General features: G+C 48.8%; 2 protein-coding genes across 7 annotated transcripts in view; one reads left to right on the forward strand and one right to left on the reverse strand.

Annotated features, from left to right (window-relative positions):
- The window catches only part of MED12 (mediator complex subunit 12), a 35,979-nt gene extending 14,033 nt beyond the window's left edge, over positions 1-21,946 (reverse strand). For 4 of the 6 annotated variants that reach the window (XM_066202322.1, XM_066202324.1, XM_066202321.1 and 1 more), the window contains exons 1-26: positions 21,809-21,946; positions 21,378-21,482; positions 20,372-20,563; positions 18,559-18,718; positions 17,831-18,006; positions 17,441-17,551; positions 16,626-16,880; positions 14,617-14,763; positions 14,227-14,326; positions 12,160-12,296; positions 11,265-11,426; positions 10,745-10,871; positions 9,889-10,118; positions 9,376-9,456; positions 8,439-8,612; positions 8,059-8,203; positions 7,032-7,150; positions 6,745-6,888; positions 5,820-5,983; positions 5,550-5,681; positions 3,544-3,771; positions 3,203-3,347; positions 2,803-2,923; positions 2,032-2,133; positions 1,210-1,323; positions 775-938 (exon numbers count right to left, since the gene is read on the reverse strand). In XM_066202322.1, coding sequence (XP_066058419.1) covers positions 775-938; positions 1,210-1,323; positions 2,032-2,133; positions 2,803-2,923; positions 3,203-3,347; positions 3,544-3,771; positions 5,550-5,681; positions 5,820-5,983; positions 6,745-6,888; positions 7,032-7,150; positions 8,059-8,203; positions 8,439-8,612; positions 9,376-9,456; positions 9,889-10,118; positions 10,745-10,871; positions 11,265-11,426; positions 12,160-12,296; positions 14,227-14,326; positions 14,617-14,763; positions 16,626-16,880; positions 17,441-17,551; positions 17,831-18,006; positions 18,559-18,718; positions 20,372-20,563; positions 21,378-21,482; positions 21,809-21,907 — 3,834 coding nt within the window. In that variant the 5' untranslated portion in view covers positions 21,908-21,946. The remainder of the gene's footprint in view (positions 1-774; positions 939-1,209; positions 1,324-2,031; positions 2,134-2,802; positions 2,924-3,202; positions 3,348-3,543; positions 3,772-5,549; positions 5,682-5,819; positions 5,984-6,744; positions 6,889-7,031; positions 7,151-8,058; positions 8,204-8,438; positions 8,613-9,375; positions 9,457-9,888; positions 10,119-10,744; positions 10,872-11,264; positions 11,427-12,159; positions 12,297-14,226; positions 14,327-14,616; positions 14,764-16,625; positions 16,881-17,440; positions 17,552-17,830; positions 18,007-18,558; positions 18,719-20,371; positions 20,564-21,377; positions 21,483-21,808) is intronic. The other 2 variants (XM_066202323.1, XM_066202325.1) reach the window with 1 other exon arrangement.
- A 1,043-nt stretch (positions 21,947-22,989) lies between these two features.
- On the forward strand, positions 22,990-26,691 carry IL2RG (interleukin 2 receptor subunit gamma). The gene is made up of 8 exons (XM_066202650.1): positions 22,990-23,128; positions 23,974-24,064; positions 24,303-24,490; positions 24,611-24,753; positions 24,858-25,020; positions 25,452-25,560; positions 25,632-25,716; positions 25,818-26,691. Exons 1-8 carry the CDS (start codon positions 23,038-23,040, stop codon positions 26,019-26,021), a joined length of 1,074 nt encoding a protein of 357 aa, XP_066058747.1. The 5' UTR covers positions 22,990-23,037; the 3' UTR covers positions 26,022-26,691.
- The last annotated feature ends 287 nt before the right edge of the window (positions 26,692-26,978 follow it).

Genomic DNA, 26,978 nt, shown 5'->3' on the forward strand with positions numbered 1-26,978 from the left:
CCTTTTTGGTAAGCTGGTAACATTGCTATGCAGTCAGCCAATTAATAAACAATAGCATGAGGACAACACACAGCATCAATGGTAGGTTTACACATTAGTAATATAAAATACAGATTTCAGGCTGTAACACCACATCTTTCCTGCCAAGAGAATAAACTTATAACCAAGGCTAAGGATACCTTTCAACATCCATTTCCATACAGCATGGCCACTCTACTCTGCAACCTTATTAGCCAGGTTTCAGCTCCACAAGTGACAATTTTCCACAAAGGAATAGATATACTGGTGCTGTCAGATTAGGCTAAGCAAAAGGCTTTTGTTGTCATTGTTTTAATTAATTAAACAGGGCAATGCAAAGCTCAGGGATACATTAACAGCCTAGCTGCAAGCAACACTTAGGCTGCATCCTGAAAGACACCATTTATCATTTTAATAAACCATCTGTCTGTCTTTCTTGTGCTGTCTTCTTTGCCTTCAGCACATATTTCAGCATACCACTCCCAGCACTCCCCTCCTTGGACAGGAGCCCTGTGCCGTTGCCAAAGCAAAGGGGATGCAGTCCTTGCATACTGCAACACCTAATCCTTGAGCACTGCTTGTCTCTGTGCTTTGCTAACAGTGAGCAATCCTCAGTACTGTCACATGACAGAAACATTGCAGGTTCTTCACTGATCTTTCACAGAAATACCTGCCAAACCCAATCTGAAGAAAGGCACATGGGATACATCTGTCTGCTGAAGGTTATGGACACACCTAGAGATGGGACAGACTCACCTGTTGACATATGCTCCTCAGTACATACTTGGCATAAATATCCAAGCTGGCTGTTTCTACAGTTACTACCCGACCACCAGCCTTCCTGGTGCCCAGCTCATCATCCATGAGATCATCAACACCTCCAGGGTGGGAAAAACCAGAGCCTTTCAGTTCTGCATCTCCTAAAAGGAAAGCAGAAGTGTCACATAATCAACAACTCTAACCACAAAGCCTGACTCAAAAAATATCTTGAGATTCTGTAAACTCTCCTTGTGATCAGTGACCTCTCTGCAGCCAAGAGACTCAAAGCATGTTTGCAGCTACAGACAAGCCACATATTCAACAGAACAGATCTCCTCTGGCCTTCTGCACCGCCAGCACAAATCCTAGAGCGCCTTTCTCCCACTCCCCCGAAAAACATGGTTATAGGTTGAGGCTAACGTAGGTACACACCCAGAACAAAGACAGCCTTCAGCACTGCAAAGACTGCTCCATCCACAATACGATTCTGGGAAGCTGCCAGTAAGTGACGGTCACAGGAAGAGCGGATTCCCACAGTGGGTTTGTCTGCAAAGAGGACAAAGGGGAAAGGCAATACTCAGCAAGAGAGAAAGGCTCCAGAGCTGCCTGAATTATGTGCCAGCAAGTACCATAAAATCCAGCTCAGAGAATCCTGAGGCCAGTTCCTTTCCTAGCTGTAACATGGGGTCCATTTAATTAAGTTTCAAGAAGCATAGTGCCAATCACATTGTGACAACTCAACCATGAAATTCAAATGGGGTGCAGAGCCTGTGTCATGAACTCCAAGCTCCAACAGTACCCTAGACCTAAAATACAGGCTGGATTTAGAAATCTGAGCTATCAGGATACTGGTGAGAAGCCAAGAACAGAGCTTCCTGGAATGTTTCCATCATCACACAAAAAAGGAGTGCTGTAAAACAGCAGCTTCTGGCACCAAGTTAAGAGGCTATACAAAGCTCAAGACATAAAAGAAGAAGTGATCATTACTCTAATGGCTTAGTGACAGCAAGGCCACCTCTACTGGCTGGTTTCCTGCCTCCAAGAACCTTCTCCCCAATGCCTGGCCACCGTGGAGTGACATAAATGGAAGGATACTGCTCTTTGTCCTATGAAGAGAGTGCATCAGGCTTTGCCTGCTTTATTCAAAGCAAGCAGGTTATGATCTCTAACCATAAGGTCTTGTACCTCTCTTCTTGGGGTGCAAGAGCCTTAGTACTTTCACAATAAAGAAAGGCTCTAGGTTCATTCACTTACTGCCATCTTGCTGGCATGGGTTCAGCTGTGGAGTCTTAAACAGATGGAGTAAAATCCGGCAGGTCAGACGTGCCCCTGGTTCTGAGTCCTGTTCACTGCAGGCTATGTAAAGAAAAGAGACAACTGAGATTTCTTAAGCACCAGGACAGCTGACTCTCATTCCAAAAGCTATTCACAGTGCACTGCCCTGGAGCAGCCAGCCGAGAAGCTGCAGCAGCCTTATTGTATTTACAAACATGGAGCATGTGCAACAATTAACATGCAAGCAGGCAAATCCTTCAGTGTTATCCCCAGTGACATGCACTGCGTTCTGCTTGCTCCGTCTTTCCAACTTCACCCTGTCAAGAGTCTGGTTGCTGCAATCCCCAGAGCAGAGAGAGGGAGGCTGGTGGCAGAGCAGGGCAGGTGCTGTAAGCCCAGCTGGCTGCTCTAGCCAAAATGCTAAGCTGAATATTATTATCAGTGGGAGGCGTACTGCTGGAGTTCAGAGCTGAGTACAATGGTCACACAGTGAGGCTGACAACAGCTCCCCATGTTTATTTCAGCTTGCACACAAACTCGAGAGAGCAGGGCAGTGAAAAACCTTAGCACAACCAGTTTTAAGTAGAAATCAAAAGACCCAAACTTCCCTAAAGTACCACATTCAGTTATTAAGTACAAAAGAAGTACTGGAGGCATGTTTCACAACCATAGAGTTTACCAAGTATGCATGAAGCACGGGCCTTTGTGCCAGAACTGAGAGTCAGACAGTTTGTGCAGGGATGCACTTACCAGCATTGAGGAGTGAGGGGATAGCAGCACAGCGGATCAGGTCCTCCAGCAGCAAGCACTGCCGGGCAATGAGAATGGCAACAAAGGTGGCCAAGGAATCATGGAAAGATAAGTCACTGACCTGAAAGAGAGGAGATCAGCCAGTGATCCAAACAGTCTCTATCTCATTCCCTCTGTCAGCAATTCCTACAAGCTGGGGTCAAAAGGGCCCATAACCCCTGGTCAATGTCCATGGTCTGCCCAGGCTGCAACAAACACCAATGACAGCCCCCAGCATTCAAAGCCTTTTCCCTGCTCTCAGAAGACAAAGCCTCCATCCCTTGTTCACTTTTGCCTTCTCCCTAGAGATCCCTCCACTCCTGCTTCAATTCCTTTTCCCCTTTTGAATGTTTGCACTTGCATCAACATTGCAGAGGAGATCATTGAAGCCACAGGTCCCATTATTGGAGGAACAGCACAAAGCTTTGAGCACACCCAGCCACTCGGCACTTAGAGACTTGCAGTAGCCAGTTAGCTCAGCACACAGGATAGCAATGTCGTTCACCCTGTTAAATAAATAATGAAAAAGCAGAGGGTCAGCTTTGCTACTCATGCATGCCATCAGGTCAGCAATTTTCTAAGGGACCCCAGCCTTGGCTCCTTCTTCACACCCCAAGACAGCCAAGATATGACCACTGGCTTCCTTACCCCCACCTAAAGGATTTACTTTCTCAGTAGAACCATAAAAGCTTTGCCTCTCACCTGTCTGGATCATGGTGTCCCACACACACGTGCATCAGTGCATTACAGACAAAACTGTAGCGATTGGCTGGGTTTTCATTGAGGCTCTTGCCCAGGTTGGTGTACGTAAAGTTATGTGCAGAGGGATTTTCAATAGTGTCAATCATGAACTCTGGTTCCCACAGCATGTTGGAGTCAGATGGCTCAACATTGCAATAGATTGTGTTCTTCACCTTGGAGCAGAAGTCACTAAACAGGACAGAAAAGTGATTAGGAACATAAAAAACTAAGCAGCCACTGAACTCTGGTGAGCAAAGACAAACCCTCTCCGGGCAAGAACATGTTGAAACTCAAGATCACTGCGTACCAATAGAGACCAATAAATTTGTTATTTTCTATTCACTACTTTCTGTGCCCGCATTCCAAGACGTGTTGAACATCCAGGTAATTTTCCACATCAACCAGAACTTTACAAAATTTCTATCAGTACTCCTCTTCTGTGGGGAGGAGACTCAGTTCCTCATAAGTCACTTGAAACCTCTGGTAATTTATCCGCTCACCCTTCAATGGACCTAAACCCACTACATGCTTTTTGGAGTTTGCTGCCCCAAACCACAAGGCACAGTTGTACCATGCCATAAACAGGGGCCTAATGATGCTCTTTGTTCTGTTTTCCATTCCTTTCCAAACAATACTTAACATTTCATTTGCTTTTTGACTGCGACTGTACCCTGTAATGACATTTTCAATTATGTATCCATTACAGCTCAAAGATCCTTTATTCAACCAGTAGAACATATCCACCACCACACAGAACTTAGAAAGGAACAAAAATAATCCAATGTGCATTATTCTGTTTAACAACACTGAACTTCATCTGCCAGTTTTTCACCTGGTCACCATTAATGCACCCTACTACAACAACCTGCAGCCAACTTCTATTATACGTTAAATAAAAGTTATATGAAAAGTTTTGAGATCACCACTTACACTTCTGAAGCATATAACAGCATAAGCATTAGCAGAGTCCTTTGGAACTCCTCAGTCACTCCTTGTTTTCATCTGTAACTTATTGTTTGCCTGCTAGAGGATATTCCCTTTTATCTGTGGCCATTTACTTAAAAGTTTTGCTGAACAGCTTTTGGGAATTCAGTTAGACTAGTATGAGGTTTCTCATTTCTGTATGTATGACAACTCCTTCGAAGAACTCCAATATGACAAACTATGACAACAGCAATCCCTCCTGCTCTCAATTCTGTCCAGAGACAGACTTCCAATGCTCTCTGTAGCCAGGAGTTTGGCCAGTTGATATCAAGGCAAGAGAGATATCAAACCCCTCACTGGGGGGAAACACCAAGGGTCAGATGTCCCCACAACACACCTGCACAGGAAACATTAATAGGGAGCAGGGACTGAGAGAGAAGACAAAGTGAAGCACTATACTGGAAAACAGGGCTGTCAAGAGAATTACCCTTCACAGGATCAGGTAAGCAAAAAGCCTGGGAGATCTGTGGACTCCATCTCTGGGTGACTAAGGCAGCTAGAGGAGGGTCAGTTCCCAAGATAAGAACTGCAAAGGACAAAAGGCCACAAGATAAAGTAAGCCCACGGAACAGAACTTGGGGGCAACATCAGCAAAGCAGAACCCAAACAGCTAACAGGAGCAGAAAAAGCAGTGCAACGTAGCACAAGAACAAATCCAGAACCAAGCAGAGCAGGTTCAGAAACAGCCCAAGGAGTACTAGAGAGCAGAGAACCACTTTTAAGATGAACTGCTCAGTCACCAGTTTAGCAGGAGCTAAACTCTCTACATCTATCCTTCAGGAGTGGGGTAGGTGCAGACCTGTGGAGGTGCAGAGGATTACTGAGATAATTTACTAAAATATGATGATTTAAGAGTCAAGATTATCCACTGAATCATTGAGAGGATCTCACAAGCAATCCCATCAAACAAGATCAAAAGCAAAGTTTAAGTCAAGGTGCTATAGTGGGCAGTACCCACTGCATCTCAGCTGCATCAGACTCACCTGAAGAGCTCCCCAAATTTACTTTTGAGGTGACTGCAGGAGGTATACAGGTCGTAGAGATAGGCCAGGATGCAGCGCTCTGCTGAGGAGCCATCCGAGCGGTTCATGCCGTGTTTCACCACCCCACACAGACTGCAGCGAGACAAAAAAAGTGAGCTGAACCCTCAGGCATGCAGTTTCCTTTTAGAAAAGACACAGATGTCCGTGCCCCTTATGAACCCCCAGTATACACACTGCCTCCTTACACACAGAGGGGGGAAATGCCCTTACCCTTCAAAGACCTGAGCCATCTGGTCCTGGTTCAGGATAAGGCAGGAGTGGTAGTGCCGCAGCACAGCCACGATGCACAGGCACAAGCTGGTGGTATAGCTGCCAACAAGGTCGGAGGATTTCAACAGCAGTTCTGCCTCCACCACGCTCAGTTCATTCAGCAACTGCACCCAATGACAGAAAAACCCTTCAACAGCCACAGGGGTAAGGTATGGTCAGAAAGGGAGGAGGCACATCAAACCCACAGCCTATAGGACCTGCCAGGAGAGGCACTGCCAGGCACTTTCTGCTTAGGGATGCACCCCAGAACAGTTGGCAAAATGTCTCAGGCAGTAAAAGGGGCTGTCAGGGCTTGGATATCTGTGGGTAATTGGGATATGGCCACAATTTTAAACAGCTTGTTTGGTAGTTCTATCTTGCATAAGTCTCACTCTGATATCCTTTTCAGGCTAACAGCCATAATTCCATCAGCTAGGCTTCAAGAGACACCTGGTACAGGCTGCAGAAACAGCAACAGGATTTTAGCAGGATCCAGAAGGCAGCATGGGCTGCCATGTGCCAAGGATCTTTCCAGGGGAGCAAGGTAGGCAAGGTGCCAGGGACAGACAATCCCCTTCTCACTCAGAACAAGGCCCTGCTGCAAACAGGGACAGAGATGCAATGCAAGTCCTTTGGAAACAAGCCCAAAGCCTTTGGAAGAATAATCCTCAGAACAGAACATGCAAAACTATCTGCCACAGACGACCTACTCCTAACAGTTGCAGCCCAGAAGTATCACAATGACCATATAATCAGACCACCTCCATGACACAGGTTAGAGGGTCACCAATGATGACCAGAGCAAGACAACTATCACAGCACACATCTGCTGCCTCTCAGGTGGGCAAACCCCTCCCCAGGGAGCACGTGAGCACACTGCCCTTACCTGGATGGCAAAGTCAATAAGACCACTGATATTGAGTGAATACTCCATCAAGTCAAATATGAACTGCACGTGCTGTACCAGAGGCAGGTGGTATGACATTCCCAAAGCAAAGCTGGTGATCTGTTCCAAGACATTACGAGATACCTGCAAGTGCAAGACAACACAGAGTCTATCTCCCCTTCCAGAAGTCGCTCAGCAGGCTCATCTCCTCCCAGGAAGCTGCTCTCAGTAATACAAAGAGATACAGTCAGGGCCCAAGAAGAATGGCACTCTTCAAATTTTCATACCTGAGATGTGACTTGGTGCTGATCAAAGTGAGAGAGGTGCTGGAACTTTGCAAAGATATCTTCAGCTGTTGGGAATGCTTCTGGCTTGCTCTTTTTCCTCTTCTGGCCTTCCTCCCCACCTACCAAAGTTGAAAACATCAGAAAACAGTATTAGGCTGCTTTCCTCACCAGAGGATTACACATCAGCCATCAGCTTCTGACAGCTCCCCAGCAAGATCAGCCCCTGTCACGAAGCACAGGCAAAAGGCCTGAGTCCTAGACCTTAACTTGATAAGGACTATCTTTAATTAAAAAAACCCCAAATAGTAAGGAATCCCGAACCTAAAAATGACAGTAGGGCAAACATCAAGTTTATCCCAAATGAAAGTGCTCCCTTGGAGTATCCTTCTGTCTTGATTTGGAGATACATCTATTCCCTGATGAGAACAGGTATTTTGGACTGGAGATACTTAGTCACTAAAGTTTTGTCAGAGCACTCCACATTTTTAAAGCATCATCTTTTTACCACATTTTAAGTTGCCTTTCAGGCATCAGAATAAGAAAAAAATTGTAGCCAAATTCTCAGCTGTTGGACATCAGCAGCTTTCTGTTGATTTTGACCCAGCTATCCAAATTTCCTATCCTACGCATTTAGTATGTGCCTGAAGTGTAATAGCATGATACATTCAGCGTAGTCTTTGCCAAATATGCATTGGCAAAGTATTTTCTTCTTCTTATAAAAGGATCTAAATGCAAGAATAAATAAAATAAAATATGAACAGTCAGGGTCTCACTCTGAACTTTGTATGACTCAATTCTCTTCTGAAGACAAGTTAATTAAACAGACACTGCCAGCAGGAAACCAATTGTCTTACTTGCTGGTTGGTATGTTTGAAAACAGAGCACCATTCCAGACTCATTCACAAGTACCTCTTATCAGGCACTGTAGATTGTGTAAAATCCTTTCACTGTGAGACTCCAGACAAGGGAATCAGCCAACTGGAAAGATGCTCTTACTTCAGAAAGGAGTGCCTCAAGCTCTACTAACCTGTCTCTGCAGTGCTCTTTCTGTTTAAGACTTTCAGAATGTCTTTGGTTATTTTCTTGATCGTATGCCGAGCATCATCCCGTTGTTTTCCAACCCCAAAAAGAACTACCAGCCTTTGGTTACACTCATGACTGCATGACTCCTCCTGGGGAACCAAAAGAGACAACTGCATTAGCAGCTACAAGACTGAATGCTTTAATCTTATTCCACATCTGGATCTCTGAAAGAAAAAGAAAACCTTCATCTCAGAAGCTTCTCTGGGAGTAAGCAAGGAGCCATCTAGGAAAGCAGGACTTCTCCCTACCCAGCCAAAGCAGGGAGAGACAGCAGCCTCACGACAAGGGCAGCAACAGGGGAGCAGTTAGGAGCAGGTCCTGTACCTGAGGAATAGGGAAGTGTGTGGCATACTGGATGTGCCGAGGCTGGTCATACAGGGATGCTAGCATTCCTTCCACAGACTTATCCTTCAGCAGAGTCTTTGCTTCCTTTTCAGGATCTGGCTTTTCAGGGGAAGGGCTGGCTTTAGATTCACAATGCATTGGTGGAGAAAACATCTGGGGAGACACAAGAACAAGAAAATGTAATTAGGGAACGTGGTCACGCAACAGTAAAGATTGCTAAAGGAACGTACTTCTGTTCAGGCCTAAAAAGGAGTAGGAAAAGGAAGGGTTGGAAAAACAGCCAATTCTTAAGGCAAAACCCAAGGTAATGTGCTAAGAGACTATTCCTATTTTTGCTTCTGGTCCATGTTGCATATTAAGTTAAACACAACAGGAAATAACACAATAGAAGTACTAAATTCATGGCTTAGAATTTTGGAAACAGCCCCTTCCATAGAAGTGAGGATCGGAAATGGCTGGACAGATGTAGGTACTCAGGCATTTTTCAAGCACCAGAAGTTAATTTTACTACTAAGTGCTTCAAAGTGTTCTGCTACCATGAACTATGCCCAAATATGAAGAACTGTAAACCTGAAGAGGTAATGAAGGTCACACAGTAGGATAAAGCAGACTAGTGTCTCCCAGGATCAAGAAAACCTCTGCAACTGGTCACTCCCAGTCTGATGCCATCATGGTCATTCATTTCCCATCCACTTCCTACCCTGCCCAAACACAGGGCTGGCAGTAGCCAGAGCATAGAGTTCCCAGGAACAACTGGGACCAAACTACATAAATAGATGATACAGGCCTTTCACAATGTGAACTGCCTTATAACACAGCCACTTCTAGCAGATACACAAAAGCAAGGCACTCCTGGGCTCACCACAACACCCTGACCCTACTTACTGAGTAACAGGTAGGAAATGCTGGAACATACCGAGAAGTCTGTCTTTTCCATGTCATCAAAGAGCATGCTGGGGTTGTGGTCGATGTCCATGGGCTCTGAAAGACCTGTGTCCTGGGAACAGACAGAGCAGCTTTACGTCTCAGTGATGCATCAGGGAACAAGAGAATATTTGTTGACTACAGCACTGATGTCCATGTTGGATGATGACAGCAATATGCCACCAACACCCGTGGTGCCTGGCAAGTTGGAGCCCGATACACCTCAAATATTATGGACAGGCCTCACACAGCACCTCATGATATGCTGCTCTGTAGCAAGCCATGCAAGATTTTCCTATCTACCCTTCTGCAATCTGCAGATCCTTTCCAGTCACTTAGAACATAACCTTAAATTTAAATGCTAAGGAAACAGGTTGGGGGAAGGAAGGGCAGGAGTCAGTGGTACATCCCCCAGCAGGCAATAGCAAGGAGGCTGCGAAGCTGGTAAAAACAGGCAGGCACAACACAGAGATATACAGGAGGGCCATGGTGCTCATGCTCTCACCTCCAGCTTGATGCCACTGCTTCCCTCTGTCTCCTTCCTGTCATGCTCCTCAGCAGGGTCATCAAAGGGTGAGGGAGGGCGAGGCCCATGAGAATCCATGGCAAGATCACCCCGGGAAATGAGCGTGCACATGTAGATGTTGTGGGAAAAGACATCATGTCGGATTAGTTCACAGAACAGCAGCACCAGATTAAAGAACTCCACCTTCTCATTTTCCTTCCCAGGATCAGCTGAAAGGATAACACAGACAGTCAGGGCTATCAGAGTAGTTCTGCACCACTCTAAGTAACAGACACCTATCCTAGGGCAAGGGAAAGCATTTCCTGAGACGCCAACACAGTGACTGATACACAGTTCTGAGATTACAGCAGGGACTAAAAGCAGAAAGTCCAGTTGCAAAAATTAGCAAGTAAGTCAAAAGCTCTCCAGTGTCACAGCCCAGAGGTACTGGACTTCAGCCTAGAAGTGCTATTCCTGGGTGTACAAACAGCTGCCTGCATCATTCAGACCTGTTATCCTATCCCCCTTAACCTGTTTGCAGAACTTCCCATGAGAGCCAGAGCTCTGTCACCAGTTAAAAACCTCCCTTTAATTCTCAGCCTGAAGTAATACCTGATTAAACTCATTTATCCTCGGCCAATACTCTGTTAACAGAAGTGCCTCTGTATCATCTTTCTGTCATCTGGCCCTGTAAGTTGCTTTTCCTCCCTCTCCAAGATAAGCCCTGAATTGCAAGGAAGCCAGATAGAGAATTTAGATACACCCAATACCTACACAAGAGAACTGCACATAAATTCAAAGTTTGCAAGAGAGGGAAAGCTACAAACTGGGAGACCACAAGTTCTTATTTACATACTTAGCATAGGAGCTTGAGTGTCAAGGAACTGCATAAGGACATCCTGAAAGACAGGAGCGCTGGCTGCTGACAGAGAGCCCGAGGAGATGGAGCCCTTCTCATCCACAACTTCAGAGTCCCCACATCTCTGCAGAAAACAGGAAAAAGTACTGACTGCTCACACAGACGAGAAACTTCCTACCCATATATCTCAAAAAAGAAGTCTTCAAGAGAATTTTTCTATCTTGCTCTTAGAAGCAGGCTACCACACAGGTTTCTGTAAGCTACTGCAGAGTCTCCAAGCATGTCAGCACTTCTGCACTGAAATCAGCTGTCCTCAAATGTATCCAAGAAATGGGATATGCGCCATCCCACAGGCTCATTTATGACCTACATTGGGTCAGATGGAGCAAATGCCATAATTAGCAGCACCAGTGACAAGAGGCACTGTGCTGATCAGCCTTTGCCCGTCGGTGTAATCAGAGTTAGGTAACCTCTGCTCCCCTCTGCTGCTCCCAGCCTTCCAGGAATAAGGACCTACCTCAGCCTCGATCTCTGCTTGACGCTTCTCCAGCAGCTTGGCCACGACCATGGCCCTGTGGCGCCCAGAGCGTTTGTAGCTGACAGCCCACTCACACAGCAAGGCCACCACTGCATCATCGTCTGGGGAGATCTGGGGGGATGGAAGCACTGCAGTGAGAACCTGAGCCAAGCAGAAGAGGGGAGCAGACAGAACAGTGGGTCAACTCCCCATAGAACAGAGCCTCAAGACTGCTACATTCCCCTCCTCCTAAACAGGGAGGACAGACATCAAGCTAGAGCCCTCCTGCTTTGACTCCATTTTGCAACATGAGGTCCACAGCCCCTGACAAATCTCCAGACTGACTCTGCTTCAGAAAATCATCTCTCTTCCAGCAGCACATCTATAGAGTGCTAATCACAGAACTGAGTAAGACACAACTTCTCAAAATCCTCACAGTATACAAACAGCCAGTCCTGCAGCTCTTCTGGGAGCCAATGCAGGAGTGGATGCACTATGGTCCTACACATCATAAATACATCACCTCCCAGGCTAAGAGGAACCTGAACTGTGAGCTCCCAGGAAAGCAGCAGCCAGCCCAAAATGTGACCAAGCTAGCAATGGGATAACAAGTCCCTAGCACCAATCTGATATGAAGATTGATGTCCTTCATCAGTGAATTCTCTCAAGCTTATATGTATTTGTTGGACTTTCTAGAGCACAGAACCACCCCCTCTTCTCATTTTAGTACCTCCCTAACAAGGCTGCGTGAAATCCTTTTCAATGGAGAACATGTCTCTTGGCCAAGGGCCACTACCTAGTCAGCTCTCTGCAGACACATGACAGTAACAGTGGGATATAAACAAGAACACAGCCACATCCAAGACCAGGGCCCAGCAGCAAAGTTCCAGAGCACCTCATGACTGTCTTTGGTCGGGCCCAGCCCAAATATCCTGTTATACAACGAATCCAAAGAGTTGCTGAAGTCAGATCTTTCAAAGCTGTGACTGTCCAGAACTTCTAATGTATGCAAGACACGGCCAATAGTGAAACCTAGAAGAAAACAGAAAAGAGAAACGTGTACTTGGCACCTGGTACAACAGACTCTAGAGCAACACCAGACGTGTTGCCAAGGTCAGAAAGGCCTACACCTTGTATCAAGACCAGCTCCACAAGGAAGAAAGAATGGGTTGTAGCTGTAGGTGATTCTCTTCTAAGTGGAAGACAGGGTTTGGACCCTTTATCCAAATGCCAGATGGACCCTTCTCTAAGGGAACTCTGATGCATTCCTGGGGCCCAGGTTAAGGATGTGAAATCATGAAACTTCCCAGCCTGGTACAGCCTTCAGACTATTACCCATTACTGGTCTCCCATGCAGAAGGAGATGAAGTCGCAAGTGTAGCCCAAAGACAATCAAAAGGGACTTCAGGACCTTGGGATCAACTACTAGCAAGGGATTCTGGAACAAAGATTATTTTCCCTTCTATCCTTCTTGCTACAGGGAATGACACTGGAAGAAATAGATGGGCCCAGTCAACTAACACATGGTTCCATGGCTGTTGTTGCCACCAAAATAGTGGTTTTTTCCTGACAATGGGAGGGCCTACGATAGCACCAGGCATGCTGGACTGTTCAGTGTATGAGAAACTGGTTGGACAGTCACATCCAGATGGTAGTGGTCAAAGGCTCAGAGCCCCAACAGACATCAGGGATGAGTGGTGACATTGACAAAGATCAAGTACACCCTCATCAAATCTGTAGATAACACCAAGCTGAGTGGTTTGCTTGACACTCCTGAAGGATGGATGACATCCAGAGGGACCTGGCCAAGCTCAGTCAGTGGCCCATGGGAATCCCATGAGCTTCAACAAGGTCAAGTACAACTGCAAGGTCAAGTTGCACCTGGGGCAGGGCAAGCCCAGTATTGATCCAGGAAGGGAGATGAACAGATGGAGAGCAGCCCTGCTGAGAAGGACTTGGGGATACTGGGGGAGGAGAGGCTGGACAGGACCAGCCGTGTGCACTCACAGCCCAGAAAGCCAAGTGTGTCCTGGGCTGCAGCAAAAGCCCTGTGAGCAGCAGGGGAGGGAGGGGATTCTGCCCCTCTGCTCCACTCTGGTCAGACCCCACCTGCCGTGCTGCCTCCAGCTCTGGGATTCTCCTGGACCTGTTGGAGTGAACCCAGAGGAGGCCACCAAATTGATTAGAGGGATGGAACACCCCTCCTAGGAGGAAAGGCTGAGAGAACCGGGATTGTTCAGCCTGAAGAAAAGGCTCTATGGTGACTAAACTGTCACTCTGCACACTAAGGGAGACTTACAAGAAAGGTTGAGAGAAACTTTTTACAAGGGCAGGACAAAGGGTAATGGTTTTAAACTGAACAAGGATAGACTCAGACTGGATGTCAGGAAGAAATTCTTCCCTGTGAGGGTGATGAAGCAGTGGGACAGGTTGTCCAGAGAGGTTGTGGATGTTCCACTCCTGGAAGTGGTCAGGGCCAGGCTGGATTGGTCCTGAGCAACCAGATCTAGGGGAAGGTGTCCCTGCCCATGGCAAGGGAATGAAGACTTGATTTTTAAGGTCCCTTCCAACCCAAACCAGTCTATGACTCTGTGAGAAGCTTCTGCAAGCTCATTGTCCAAGGAAAGCTGTACCAGTCAGGCAAGGGTCCACCCAGCCTAATATCCTGACTCTTACTGCGGCCAACAGCAGGTTTTAGGGGAAAGCATTAGAGCATGGCACACAAACAAGAGTATAGTTCCCTGATAAATATTTCCAGCTTCCAGTAAAGAAACTACCCCTATACCTGGAGAAATGGACCCTCATAAGATTTTGCTCTGGAAAGAAAAAGAGCCATGTCTTACTGCTGACAGTAAATACAAACAGTAGTAAATTGGAAAAATCAAAAAGAATAGCCAGACAGGAGTTTTGTCAGAGCAGCACATGGATCGGGGGAAAGAAATTTTAACCTACAGCAAGTTACCTGCTGTGGTTTCTTGGCACTTGTCAAATGACCAGCGAACCTCCACAGCCTGGCCACGTTCTTTTATCTGCTGCTCAATTTCACGCAGCTTTGCCCGAACCTAGAAACAATGGACTTGTGTAAACATACAAAAGGATGCCTTAGGAGTCCTGTGAACAAAATTATAGAAAACAAAGAGACTGACAGCAATTCTACTTAAGGTTAGATTTTTCCCATCTTCCAAGGACATCACTGTCTGGCTTATAGCAGAATGAGAACACTTAATTCCTAGGGAGTGAGATAGCACCTCCAGATCTGCTTATCACACAACATGAAAAGAAAATTCTGAAAGAGCTAAGATACAGCTGTTATCCCAAACCACAAGAGCCCCCTTTTCTGAAGGCTGCTCACCTGCTGTGTAAAGGCTGAATTCCCCCCTGGCATGGGCAAGTTGGATGGGGCTATAGGCAGGTGGTCCAATGGAGAGCCAGTCTTTATCCTGCTATCAGTCAAGGAATAATGCCACACAAGGGCACTCGGGCAACACAAAATTATACTCTGCAACAGATAGAAAAGTCAGTATCACTATGCAAATGAAGGTCCAAACAATTAAGTTACATTTCTACAGAACTAACCGCTACTTTATTCTATTGCCCAGGCACTCATTATCCTCTATACAGCACATTTACTATCTGGGTGGGTTGGGTTGTTTTTGTTTTTTTTTTTTTATTCTAAGCTCTGCAAGACCCTTTGGATCATACAAACTCACACCTCCAATGCACAATCCAACCCTCATGGTCCAGAAGCAGCATTTACATTAGTGACTTAAAACTCTCATCAAGTGTGAAGTCTGAGAAGAAATATGAGATAACAGACCTAAATCAATTAAACCATTTTGTTTGATAATCACAAGTCTGATTATTATGGTAACAATACCATGCTATATGCATTCTCATTTTTTTATGAGATTGTACACTCACATAAACACAGACAAAACTTCTCTAAACAATTCCTATGATACTCCCCTACAGTTTCTGGCCCACAAAACTGTTTTAGACACTCGAACCAAAGAATCTGCTTATCTTGAGAGCATTTAAGCAAAGGTTAATTATGTACATTCTTAGAATGATGGAAATTCTTAGAAATGCACCTATTTCCACAGACACACTAAAGATCACACAATCATTAAACAACATCAACTTTTTAAGTTGTGTCCGAACTCCAAACCAGCCAAATTTTTGAGGCGTATATGCTCATCTATTTTCCCTAAAGTAAGCTCCCCAAATACAAGATTTTATATTAAAGACATGTTTTATCACACAGAAAATAAAAAACCAATCCTCTAAATTTCTTCAACAGAAAACAAACAAGAGTTAATAAGAATGCAAAGGGTTTATTTTTAACCCTACATTGCTCTCCCTTGCTTCTAGAAAGATCCTTACTTCTAGCCAACTGTACTACAGGAATTTTCTTTTTCTCTCTCTGAAAGCTGGCTGGCTGCTTCTTGATCCTGCCAGGGTTCCTCCATCTCAAGTTTCTCTCGTGACCAGCAGGTTCCCAAGCTTTGTGCACTCTTCCTCTCCAACTCCTGCTCCATCCTGCATTCTCTGGAACCTTCTCTGCTTTAACAAGTCTTTTCTCCCCTGAAGAAACAATCTCCACTCCTTCTGCATGGACCCACCTCACCTAGTCACTCTCCTCTTGAAGGAGAAAAACACAATCATGAATGAATGCACACACTAAACAGAACATGCCTCTTTCTGACATGAGGACAGTAAGGACTGAATCCCACAGTGTCACAACAGGACCAATTCTTCAAACATCTGTCAGTAAGGCTTTGGCAACCTTGCCCTTTTATTGCAATGTTTAATCACCTATAAAGATTATGAGTTTAGAGTAGCTCCTTTTCACAGTCTGCTACCACTCCTAATAAACCACTACATTTTTCCATAAAGTGGGAGGGGCTGTCTCTTGTGCTGTTTGGTTGTGGGTGGTTTTTTTTGTTCTGTGGGAACTTTTTTTCTGATGAGGGGATGTTTGTTTTTAAGAGCTGGCAAAATTACAAAGCACTTTCATTTCTGGCATAATTTCCCTTCCTGGATGACAACCTGCTATTGATATACACAATAGGAAATAACCCTTTCTTTCTCATCCCCTCTTTTTTAAAGCTTTCCCAGCCATGCGAGGCACCTGTGAGTAGAGCAAAAGGCTCTATTCCAGCCCATTTTTCTTATGCAAGTCAGTCAAGGGCACTGCTACAGCACTGACATCTGACAACAGCTCTGTAACACACCACCAAAGATTATCATGGTTTGATATTTCTGTACTTAAGAAGCTGCTGACTCAGACTGTAATCATTTTTCTGTGATGGCACACAAACTGTCCCTGTTGACCCAAGAATGACCATCACTTAAACCTACCTGAAGGATGCAGCTGAGGCCATACACCACTGGCCGGTGCTGGGGGCACAGTAATAAGTCGCTGAAAGGGCTGGGAGGAGGATTCCCTGCAGCTGGCTGAGGGGTGGGAGTTGAAGGAAGAGCATTCCCTGTCTGGGCAGACAGGATGTGTGGTGGGTGTCCCCCAGCACCATCCAGCTGCAGAGCAAGCCTGCGGGTGCAGAAGTAGGCCAGACGTCTGGACAGGTACGCAGACTGCACAAATTCTCCCGAGTACTGCAGGGAAGATGGAAGGAGAGGCAAACATCCTTGTCACAAGGAACACAAGAAAATACCCTGACCCTCCCAAAGTACTACACTGTGTGACACTGCCTTCAAGAGGCAGTTCCTTTTTACAGAGAGCTCCTTAGAATCACGGATCACCCACTGGCTAGTAAGCATCAGAAAAACCCTTGAAACGCTCCCTGGCAATGACTTAATGTATAAAAATGTACACACACAGAGCCCTCCCAGAGCTTCAAAGGCTTGCCCAGACTCTGTCGCAAGAGAAAGGAAGAAAAAAGCAGTTTCCATGTACTGGTGCACAATCAGTGGAACTATCACAGCTGTGGCACAGGCAAGGATTACCAAGTCCAGTGCAGGGAAAAAGGAGAATAAAAACTGGAAAAGAGCAGGACTAAAAAGACATCCTTGCATGAGCTAAGAAGGATGCTCATAGAGACACTCCCTGGTGTTCTTGGTAAAAAATAATTCATTATCCCCTGAGGCAATAGGAAGGGGATGGCCAAAGCAGAAGTCAACGCTATCCTAAAGCAAGCTGAGAGTGCATTTCTCACCCGCAGCAGCAAAGGAAGAAGCATTTTCAGAAATTCATCTTCTCCTGACCGTATCTTCTCAAAGCACTCGAGGACCCAAGTCAGGAACTCATGCCGGTCCAGCATGCCATCCTGCACACAGATAAAAGCAAAGCAAATGGGTGAAAGTTGAAGTAACCAGCACTAAAATAAGGAAGAGCAGGAGCAGCCTGCACTACAACAATGGAAATAACTCTGGAAGTTTTCACAGCTCTGTGCTACTCCTGCCCTATTACTGAGCTCAAAACTGCAACTAGTCCTAGTGGTCTATTCACAGAAAAGAGAGCATTCTGCAGAATTAAATCACTTGGCATCCACTCCCCTTGCCCTCCTCTGCTCACACTGACCCAGCAGCCCTTGCCAGTCCCTCACCTGGAACATGAACATAGCGAGTTTCTCATTGTAGTCCCACTGCTTCAAAGCCTGTTCCACCTCTTGGGGCATTGGTCCCGATGGAGAACCACAGCCTTGCCCTGGCAGCTGTCTGTAAAACTCTGCAATCTTCTGCAGCTGCTCTGACAGGTACTTGGTGATGATCTGTGTCCATTCTGGAGAAAACAGGTTAGCAGTGAGCACCATGGCAAAGAGGAGTAGGAAAAAACCAGGATGGTGCATAGGTGGAGAGCCAAAAAACCCAGAACACAGTCAGGGGAACTCTTCTAGACCACAGCAACCTGGAGCAGGCCAGGATGCAAAGGATGTTGGATCCAGTAATGCCAGGGAGTAACAGACCAGAATTCTCTGGGAAATACACACACTCACTTGGGAAGTAGCTAATCAGTCATCACTAAACTGCAAATTTACAGTCTTTGTGTGGTAAGAAAAAAACAGGTTAAGCAGCAAAGGAGCTCAGTAGAATGTAACAGAGAGAAAGAAAAGCAAGGCTCCCAGGAAGTATTTATGGCTGCTAAAGATTTACTTTTCAGTGTACTTTCACAGGTGGGCCTGTTGTACAGAGAGTTACTCACATCAAAACCCAAGGACTTACCAGCAGGAAACAAGTCTGTATGGATATCCAGGCTACCTCTTACTAACCAAGAGCAGGCTCAGAGAAGGAAACAGCTGGGATGGACAAACCCAGTGCTGCTCAGAGTGCTTACCAATGAAGGGATCAATGACATGACGTTTTTTCACCTTCGTCTCCGTGATGGCAGCATAATAGGCACAAGTCATTTTGATGAGCCACGCTGCTCTCATTACTGGAACAGTGTATTTTGCCAAATAACCAAAGACTTCTTCCTTCTTGCTAAAGATGGGCACCTGAAATCAAATGGAGAGGGAAAACTGAACCAAGCAGTTAGAATAAGAACTGAAGCAGCTAAGGCAGTTATACCTGCTGTAAGCATGAAAAAGGTAAAAAGGGAACAGAGCAACACAGTACCTCTACCTCAAAAAACCTGCTGCCAAAATTCACCTGTGGTCAGAAAGCAACAGTACCAGAGCTGCATTTCAGTATAAACAGAAAGAAAACAAATTGAAAGAAGACAGAAAATATAATTATGTCACTGTAAATCCATGCCCTGAATCCTGCAAACATCTTGGAGATTATCCTCCAGAGCACATAAAGAGCTACGAAAGGTAACAGACTAAGGACTGAGTCAGTAACAGAGTATCTGCCATACAAAGTGAAAACAAGACTCTTCACTTTGTATATAAAACTGAGTGGTAACAGAAGTCTCACAAAATCACAAATGCTCAACAGAAGACTGCCAGAAACAGGGAACTGAGTACGTAGCAGGAAGGAATTAATTAATCCAAGATACAACATAGGAGGATACCAGTGAAATCATCAGACTGCAGGACTATAAACCAGGAAGCAATAACACATCACGAGGAAAAGTACAGCTGTGGGGCTCATTTCCACACAATACCCTGGAGAGCAAAAGTATGTGTGTTTTCACAGAGGAATGAAAAAAATACACAAAAAATAGGCCCATTTGGTAGGTATCTTCAAGTCCCTGAACTACTGATGTTCATTTACCTGCTATGTTTCCTACATTCTTCCCAGTTATTCTCTGATGCCTCAAAGTCAGACTACTTGGCTACTGACATTGGCTCTTTCACATATAAATTCACGAAAGGGATGGAGCTTATTGCAGGAAAACAGGGGAAAACCTTGAAAGGTTCAAGTTTTCACCATGACCTCAGGAAACTGACAGCCAAAATGCAAAGAAGGACTGAGTTTTTATAAAGAGTCAGATTCTGGGAAAATCGGATTGCTTTATTTTCCCCCCAGGAATGACTCAGACCATTTTGCAACTGGGACTTATGTTTTTTCCACAGTGCCTTCTTTGTAGGCCTCCCCTGAGAGAGAGCTATCCCCCTTGCTTTCAGGCCTGAAAAAACGCCAGAGTAAGACCCATCTGTCATACTCTACAGAATTTACAGCTATAAGGGAAATATCTACCCCTAGACTCCAGGACACAGAACTACTGCGGCCTGGCCAAGACCAAGTGATAGCACACACGCTCTCCCCTGCTGAAAAGCAGAAACACCTCACTGCAACAGAAGTCTGGCAAGTCATCTAGGTGATTATTTTCAGTAATTCTCACTATTGCTTTTGAGAACTTGAAAAACCCTCCACAACAGAAATGTCCTATTCTAAACAACAGACCAAAGGTAACAGCAGCTGCTCTTCTGAAAAACAACTGAACTTTAAATAAATCAGTTGTGTCCTACAAGTCAAAAGGCAAAGCTGAACAACCTTCCGAATAACAGACAAGAGACCAGTTCTCAAAGTGTGGGTGACTACAGTCAGGACACTACAAATCCTACATCCACTCTTGAAGCTAAAAGCTTCACAAGACATATAGACCAGAAACTTCTCCAAACAGTAAAGACCTTCAGAAAACCTCCAGAAACAAGCACAGATTAAATTCTCTGCCCTGCCAGCCTGCCTCTCCTGTAACATACCTTCTTAGCAAGATGAGTGAGGGGCTTAGTTCCAGCCAGATCTGTGAACCAGTTGTTTATGGCACTCTGAGAACGAGCTGTCACCAGCCAGAAGTTATCCTTCTGATTGACCTGGGGTTTCCGTCTCCCCGTGTCAGGCAGGGTGTTGCACCGCAGCTTTTCTGCAATAATACTGCTAAAATTTGAGCTGATCTGGAGGAGAAGAAAAAGTAAGGATTGATTATATTTCAGAGGTCAAAGACCTGATCAGTGTATTTAAAATATAACTTTTCATTCCCACCAGAAGCCTCACCAGTATCTACTTCTGGAACACAAAATAACTGCCAATAACTCCTTTGTTATACTTGCAGAGATTAATGCATCTGGACAATTCATACAATAATCAAGAAGGGACTCTAGCTGAGATGGACACAACCCTTAAAAATACTTGTCAAACCAAACAGAAGGCTTTTCAGACAGAAGTCAGCCAAGGAAAACAAATATCCTGTGCTTACTGATTGCCTTCCAACCCAAGTCATTACTAGTTGTTTTGTCAGGAAGTCAACATCTTGATTTCAGAGACTGGAAAAATGGAGTTGAAACCTATTATATAACTCCCATTTTTAAACTTCCAGATGTTTCAAGAAATCTTACTTTCCTTTTACCACGGCCATTATGAAACCAAACCAATAAGGAGCTTCCCTCTCCTACTATCATAGCCTTGTACTTTGATTGCAGAATTTAAGGGGCCCTAGATGCTGGCTTAACGAGGACTGCAGACACAGACCTTCCCCTAAGACACACTGAGCCAGACAAGAACCCACTCTCTCAGAGGTGGGACACAGTTCTAAACGAATGCAGAACTTGGATTCCACAGAAATGGAGAATCAAGTCTTAAAAACACCCATACAAAAGGGGAAAGATCTCCTCCGTCTTGACACAGGGAAGGAACAAGACCCAGGAGTGTCCAGCATCCAGCAGCCTTGCCCTGCCAAACCCGCCCCTCGACCGTGGGGAAGTCTCTCACCTTCGCCGGATTGAAATTGACATTTTTGGCACTGCCGTGCTCGTCCCCAGAGACCGCCGGCTGGTTGTTGAAGCCTTGCTTGACATTCAGCGCAGTCAGCTCATCCTGCGGGGGAAGGACGGTCAGCAGGGCCCCTCCGCGCCCACCGCCGCAGCCTCCGGCCCCACCGCGGGGGCTCAACGAGCCGAGGCCCGGCCGCTCCCCCGACCTCCTCCAGCCCTCGCTACCAGGCACCGCCCAGGGCAGCGCTGGGACACGGGGACCGCGGCTCCCCCGGCCCGGCCGGCGCCCCGCAACCCGGGGAACCCACCGGGACAGGGCCCCTCGCCCGGCTCCCGGCCCTCGCGCCGCTAACCCGGCGCTTCCTCAGGTTCGGCCTCAGCACAGCGGTGCTGCACCCCGGATCCCCCCAACACGGCCGACCTCCGCACCTCCTTCTGCTTGGGGTCCTGCGGGTACACGTCGGGAGGGCCGAGGCGCGGGCGCTTGAGCGGGCGGTGCTCGTAGCTGAGGACGCCGAAGGCCGCCATGGCGGGCCGGCCGGGCGGGGGCGGCCGGGCCACAACAAGGGCCGCCGGGGCCGCCCGCGCCTGCGCGCTGCGCGCTGCGCCGGGGCAGGTGGGCGCCGCCGAAGCCGGGCCGAAGGAGCACGGAGAGACCCGAGCGTTGACGGAGAGGCCCGAATGTTGCCGAAGGGTGGCGGAAATTAGCGGAGAGACCCGAGTACTGCTGTGAGCCGACCGAGGAAAGACGAAGAGCACCGAGCGCAGGCGGAGAGATCCGGAGAGAGCCGAGCGTCCCCGGAGCAGGGACGAGCGAGGATGAAAAGAGCTGAGCGCCGCAGGAAAGTCCCGAGCAGTGCCGGGGGGGCCCGAGCCCGCGCCGAGCGAAGCCGGAAAGGGTCGAAGAGGGACGGGGCAGCCCGAGGGGCGCGCGCGCGCCCCCCGGCGGAGGCGCCGCGCCGGTGGCGTGTGGGGACGGGATCGCTCGCCCCCGGCCTTGGCTGCCCCCCGGCCCGATAGCGGGGCACCCCCGGGACCCCGGCCACCAACACCCCCGGTGCGGCCATCACCGCACCGGCAACAGCCCCCGGGGACGCCGGCCGTACTGTCACACACACAAAGCCCCGCTGTGACTCTCTCCCTGCAGCCGCCCCCTCCGACTGCCCCAGTGCCTCCCAGTGATGCTCCCAGGGATCCAGGCGGGCTGGGCGTTGGGATCCCCATGCCAGCCATGCTCCTGGGGCAGCCCAGTGGCGGTAATCCCTACAGCATGGCAGTGTGAGCCATGGGAAGCCTGCAGGACGAACTGGGGGGGTCCAAGAGGTGTGAGAGGTGGGAACTGAGCAGAAAGGGTGACGCAGTCCTGGTGGGAATGCGCTGTGGGGTACCAGTGGGTTAGCTGTGGTATCCTAGTGGGATGAGCCGTGGAGTTCCACTGGGATGAGCCATGGGGTCCCAGTGGGACGAGCTGTGCGATCCCACTGGGATGAGCTGTGGGGCCCCCCTGGAATATGCCATGGTCCCCAAAAGGTGGCCCCACGGGGCAGCACGTAGGGGGGGCCCCGGAGCAGGCGGTGCCATGGGGCAGGAAACTGTGGGTGCGGAAGCCGGCAGCCCTGTGCGAGGCTGTGCACACGCGTCCCGGGTCAGCAGCCCCCATGGCGGCTCCTGGCACCTTCCTTGTGCCTGTTCTCCTCCTCCTCCTCTGCGGGCCGGGTCCCTACCCCGCTGCTGTCCACAGCCACCCAGGTAAGGGGGCACATGGGAAGGCCACGGGCCCCTTTTGTGTTAGGGGCTGGGGACTGGAGAGCCCCAGTGATGGCGGGTGAGGACAGGATGTGGGCTGTGTGGGCTGGCGCGCTGTTGTGGCGCACACCAGGGACCCTGCGACCCCTGATGTGTCCCAGGACCTGCAGCACTTAGATGGCCCCTCGCAGTGGGGCTGCCAGGAGGGTCAGGCTGTACCAGGGAGCCCTGTTGGGGGGTGTCCTTGTGCCCACTGCAGTGCTGGAGCATTTCTGACCCCACCGGCCCCCTGGCTGCTAGTCCTGCAGCACTCCTGCCCCATCACTCTCCTGGCAGATCCTTTTGGTCTGTGCTATGTGTGGGTGTGTGCCAGGATGGTCAGTGGATCTGCACCAGCTGCCCTTTCCATCCTGGTCACCTCAATAGTGCTGTGCACAGGAAGGGGACAGTACACAGAAGCTTTTTTTTTCCACCTAGCACTCTCGTCCCGGCCACTGTTTTCTGAGAAAAAAAATCACTCCTTGTCTGGCTGTCAGTAAAACAACAGCTTCCTGTGGAAAAAGCTCCTCAGTATCACTGGACTTTCTGGGCTTGCAGGAAGGTGCCCTCCATCTCCACATGTAGAAACAGCCTGTTTGCTCCATCGTGTTACGTTACAACCCAGGAAAGCTCGACCCTGGCTTTCTCCTGCCCCTGCAGTGCTGGCTGATGAGTTTGTTTGGTTCACACGGAGGGAGGCTCATAGGGAAATGCAGGGATCTGGCATGTGCCATGTCTCCCCGGTGCACCCCTGGGCCCTGGCACAGCCACCCACCACTGCCATACCCAGCAGTGTCTGTTGTTTGCAGGGGTGGAGTGTGTCTTCTTCAACGAGGAGTACATGACCTGCATGTGGGGGAGCAGAGAGATGCCCACAGTCAACTACTCCCTCTTCTACTGGTAAGTGCCCTTGCCCCATAGCCAGTCCTACAGCAGTGTCCAGCAATGGGTCCCTGTGCAGGGGGGCTGCTGCCAGCATTGCTGGCCCTGGCATCAGGCTGCTCCTCCCCCCCAAGCCCAGGGTGGGGCAGGCTCTGTCTCCAGGACTAGCAGAATGGGGTGTGCTGGGGACAGGGGTCCCGGCGAAGGCTGGAGCATGTGAGGCCTTGGGGAGTCCTGGTAACCCACTGTGGCACAGGTACAAGAACACGTCCAACAAGATGGTGGAGTGCAAGCAGTACCTGCAGGACCAGGGTGTCAGGGTTGGCTGCCACTTCAAGCAGAACGAGCTCATCCAGTTCCAGCCTTTCCATGTTCTCATCAATGCCAGCATCGGTGGCAAGACTGTGGAGATCCCCAGCAAGCCCATGTTGCTACAGGACCTGGGTACAGAGTGGTGGGGGGACCCCCCTCCCTTCTGCAGGGCTCCCTTGTGAGCTCCCAGCTGGCAGCAGAGCCATTGTGGCATGGGGCCAGCCCTCCTTGGGCATTACCTGTCCCTTACAGTGAAACCGGGGCCGCCTGTCAACCTGACCATCCGCAACATGAGCAACAATCAGCTGCAGCTGACCTGGGCCTCCCCGTACTGCAGAGAGAAGTGCCTGGAGCACACTGTCAAGTACAAGAGCAACAAGGACACCAGCTGGACGGTGAGAGCCCTGAGCACTGCACCCTTGTGGCTGTGCCTGGGGTGAGCTGTTTACCAGCCTCCAAGGTGATCCCAGCCAGCAGCACAGGGCTCATGTCTCTGCAGGAGCTCTCGGTGAATGGAGCTGTCTTCTCCTTACCCAGCGTGGACTATGAGAAGTCCTATACCTTCTACGTGCGCAGCAAGATCAACAAATACTGTGGCACCACCCAGTTCTGGAGCGAGTGGAGTGTTCCTGTCATCTGGGGCAGCAACTCCACCAGCAAGGGTATGTTCTGAGGGCTGCAGTGGACTGGATGGACTGGAGCATGGCAGGGCTCAGCAGGTGAGAGATGTCCAAGCAAGTAAAGAATGGCCCTAAGCAGCAGCTGTAGGGGCAAGACCCATCTGGGCATGTGGGTGCCAGCAGCAGCATCCTTTGTACTTCTGGAAGCAAAACACACCCCACCAGTGGGAACAGCTGACTTTTGCTGGGGCTTCTTAGCACTGGAGGGCATGGCTGGGCCAGGACAGAGTCACCAGCTAGTTATGGTGACAGGATGGCAGGGCCTGGGGACAGGCCCCTTCTCCATCCTCTGTTCCCAGCTGAGCCCCGCCATGAGCAATGCCATGGCCACCCACAAAGGGCCACCAGCAGGCCCACCCCACTGCCATGGTGGTGTGCTGTCTGGGGGTCAGTGTCACCCCTGCTCTTTCCAGGCACGGTGGAGGAATGGCTGCACTGGTTTGGGATCCGCACGGTCTTGGTCCCCATTGCCTCCTGCCTGCTCCTGCTGGTCCTTGTCATCCTGCTGGTGCGCATGGAAAGGTGAGTGTGGGGAGCTGACTGGGGGCAGCAGCACAGGGGATCTTCCCCTCTAACACACCTCTCCTGCACAGGGTATGGGTCATCCTGATGCCCCGAATTCCCAACCCCAGCAAGAATTTTGATGAGCTGTTTATCACCCACAACGGCAATTTCCAGGTAAGGTGCTGCAGGCAGCCCTGCCCTGGGCTCACCCCTGCTGCGTGGGGTTGGGGCTGGGTTGGCTGGTGCCTCCTCTCACCCTGCTCTGCTCCCTGGAGGAATGGGCTGGAGTCCCCAAAGATGTCGTGGAGAGCTTCAAGCCCAACTACAGCGAGAACATCTGCTATGTGACTGAGCTGCCACCCAAGGACAGCCATGAGCCTCTTGTGGACAGCAGCAACCATGCACCACCTCCAATGCCTGGGCCCCCAGCTGCCCCCAATGAGTACAGCCCCTACCAGAACAGCTACGGGAGAGTGTGACACACTCCCGCCCCCTGCATCCCCCATTCTTCACAGCTTTGCTGCCCAAACCTTACCTCTCCTCAGGCCCTGCTCCCCGTTCCTGCCATGCCTCTGCCAAATGCTTTGGATCCCTGGTCTTGCTTCCTGCTAAGTCCCCCTCCCTGCTTCGAGGTGCCCACAAGCACACCCAGGGACGTGTCCTGGTGAGTGGGCAGCTGCAGCTGAGCAGGCAGGGGCCGTTGGCCAGCTGATGGGGACACACAGGATGAGGAGTCCCAGTGGAGCCAAGTGTGGAAAAATATGGAAAGATAGGCAAGAAAGATTGTAAACATGCTCAAGTGCCTTGCAGCTGATGTAGAAAAACACATATACCATACTCATCATTGTTTAGCTTTGTATGTTCAGTAAGTAGAACTTCTGTGTTTAGATAACACAGGCCTGTGATAGACTTAGTGGCACCTTATTTAACATGCCTGAGATTCCTGGCCTGCTGTGGGAAAGATCAAATCACAGTGGTAAACCACAACTGCACAAATCCTTGATGAACAGGCAAAAACAGCAAGTTCAGTGATCCTCTAGCATGGACCAAGATCCACAGTGCCTGCATCCTTGCTTGTGTGCTGGGGTGCTGCTTGGGGGATCCTCCAGTCGGTGAGGTAATGAAAATAAATTTCCTCTTTGTCTTTCATCCGTGGTTTTGTGGTTGTTCCTGTGTCCTGCCCGTGCTGGCTCAGACAGCAAGTCACTGTGTCATCCTGGAGTTCCCTCAAGGCCTTGCTATTCCTTCGCCTGTGTCCCCAGTTTATAGTGGCAGTAAAGCTCTGCCCACCAGGGGTTTGCCCAGGCTCATCTTGTGGGGTCTGGAAAAAGCACCAGTGGAGTCCCAACTCCTGAACACCTCTGACCTCTCACACAGTGAGACAGGGGCCAGTCCTACTGTCCCAGCCCTGCTGTCCCAGGCTCACAGTGGCAGCA

The sequence above is a fragment of the Chamaea fasciata genome, unplaced genomic scaffold, assembly GCF_029207755.1.
Source record: "Chamaea fasciata isolate MVZ Bird 193981 ecotype frontalis unplaced genomic scaffold, bChaFas1.0.hap1 SCAF_22, whole genome shotgun sequence".
NCBI classification, from domain to species: domain Eukaryota; kingdom Metazoa; phylum Chordata; class Aves; order Passeriformes; family Sylviidae; genus Chamaea; species Chamaea fasciata.

Bases quoted from the DNA above. Each gene is read 5' to 3' on its own strand.
- IL2RG (XM_066202650.1), top strand. From the start codon at position 23,038: ATGGCGGCTCCTGGCACCTTCCTTGTGCCTGTTCTCCTCCTCCTCCTC. The intron at 25,021-25,451 runs GTATGTTCTGAG...TGCTCTTTCCAG, and splicing joins CAGCAACTCCACCAGCAAGG to GCACGGTGGAGGAATGGCTG. The intron at 25,561-25,631 runs GTGAGTGTGGGG...TCTCCTGCACAG, and splicing joins CTGCTGGTGCGCATGGAAAG to GGTATGGGTCATCCTGATGC.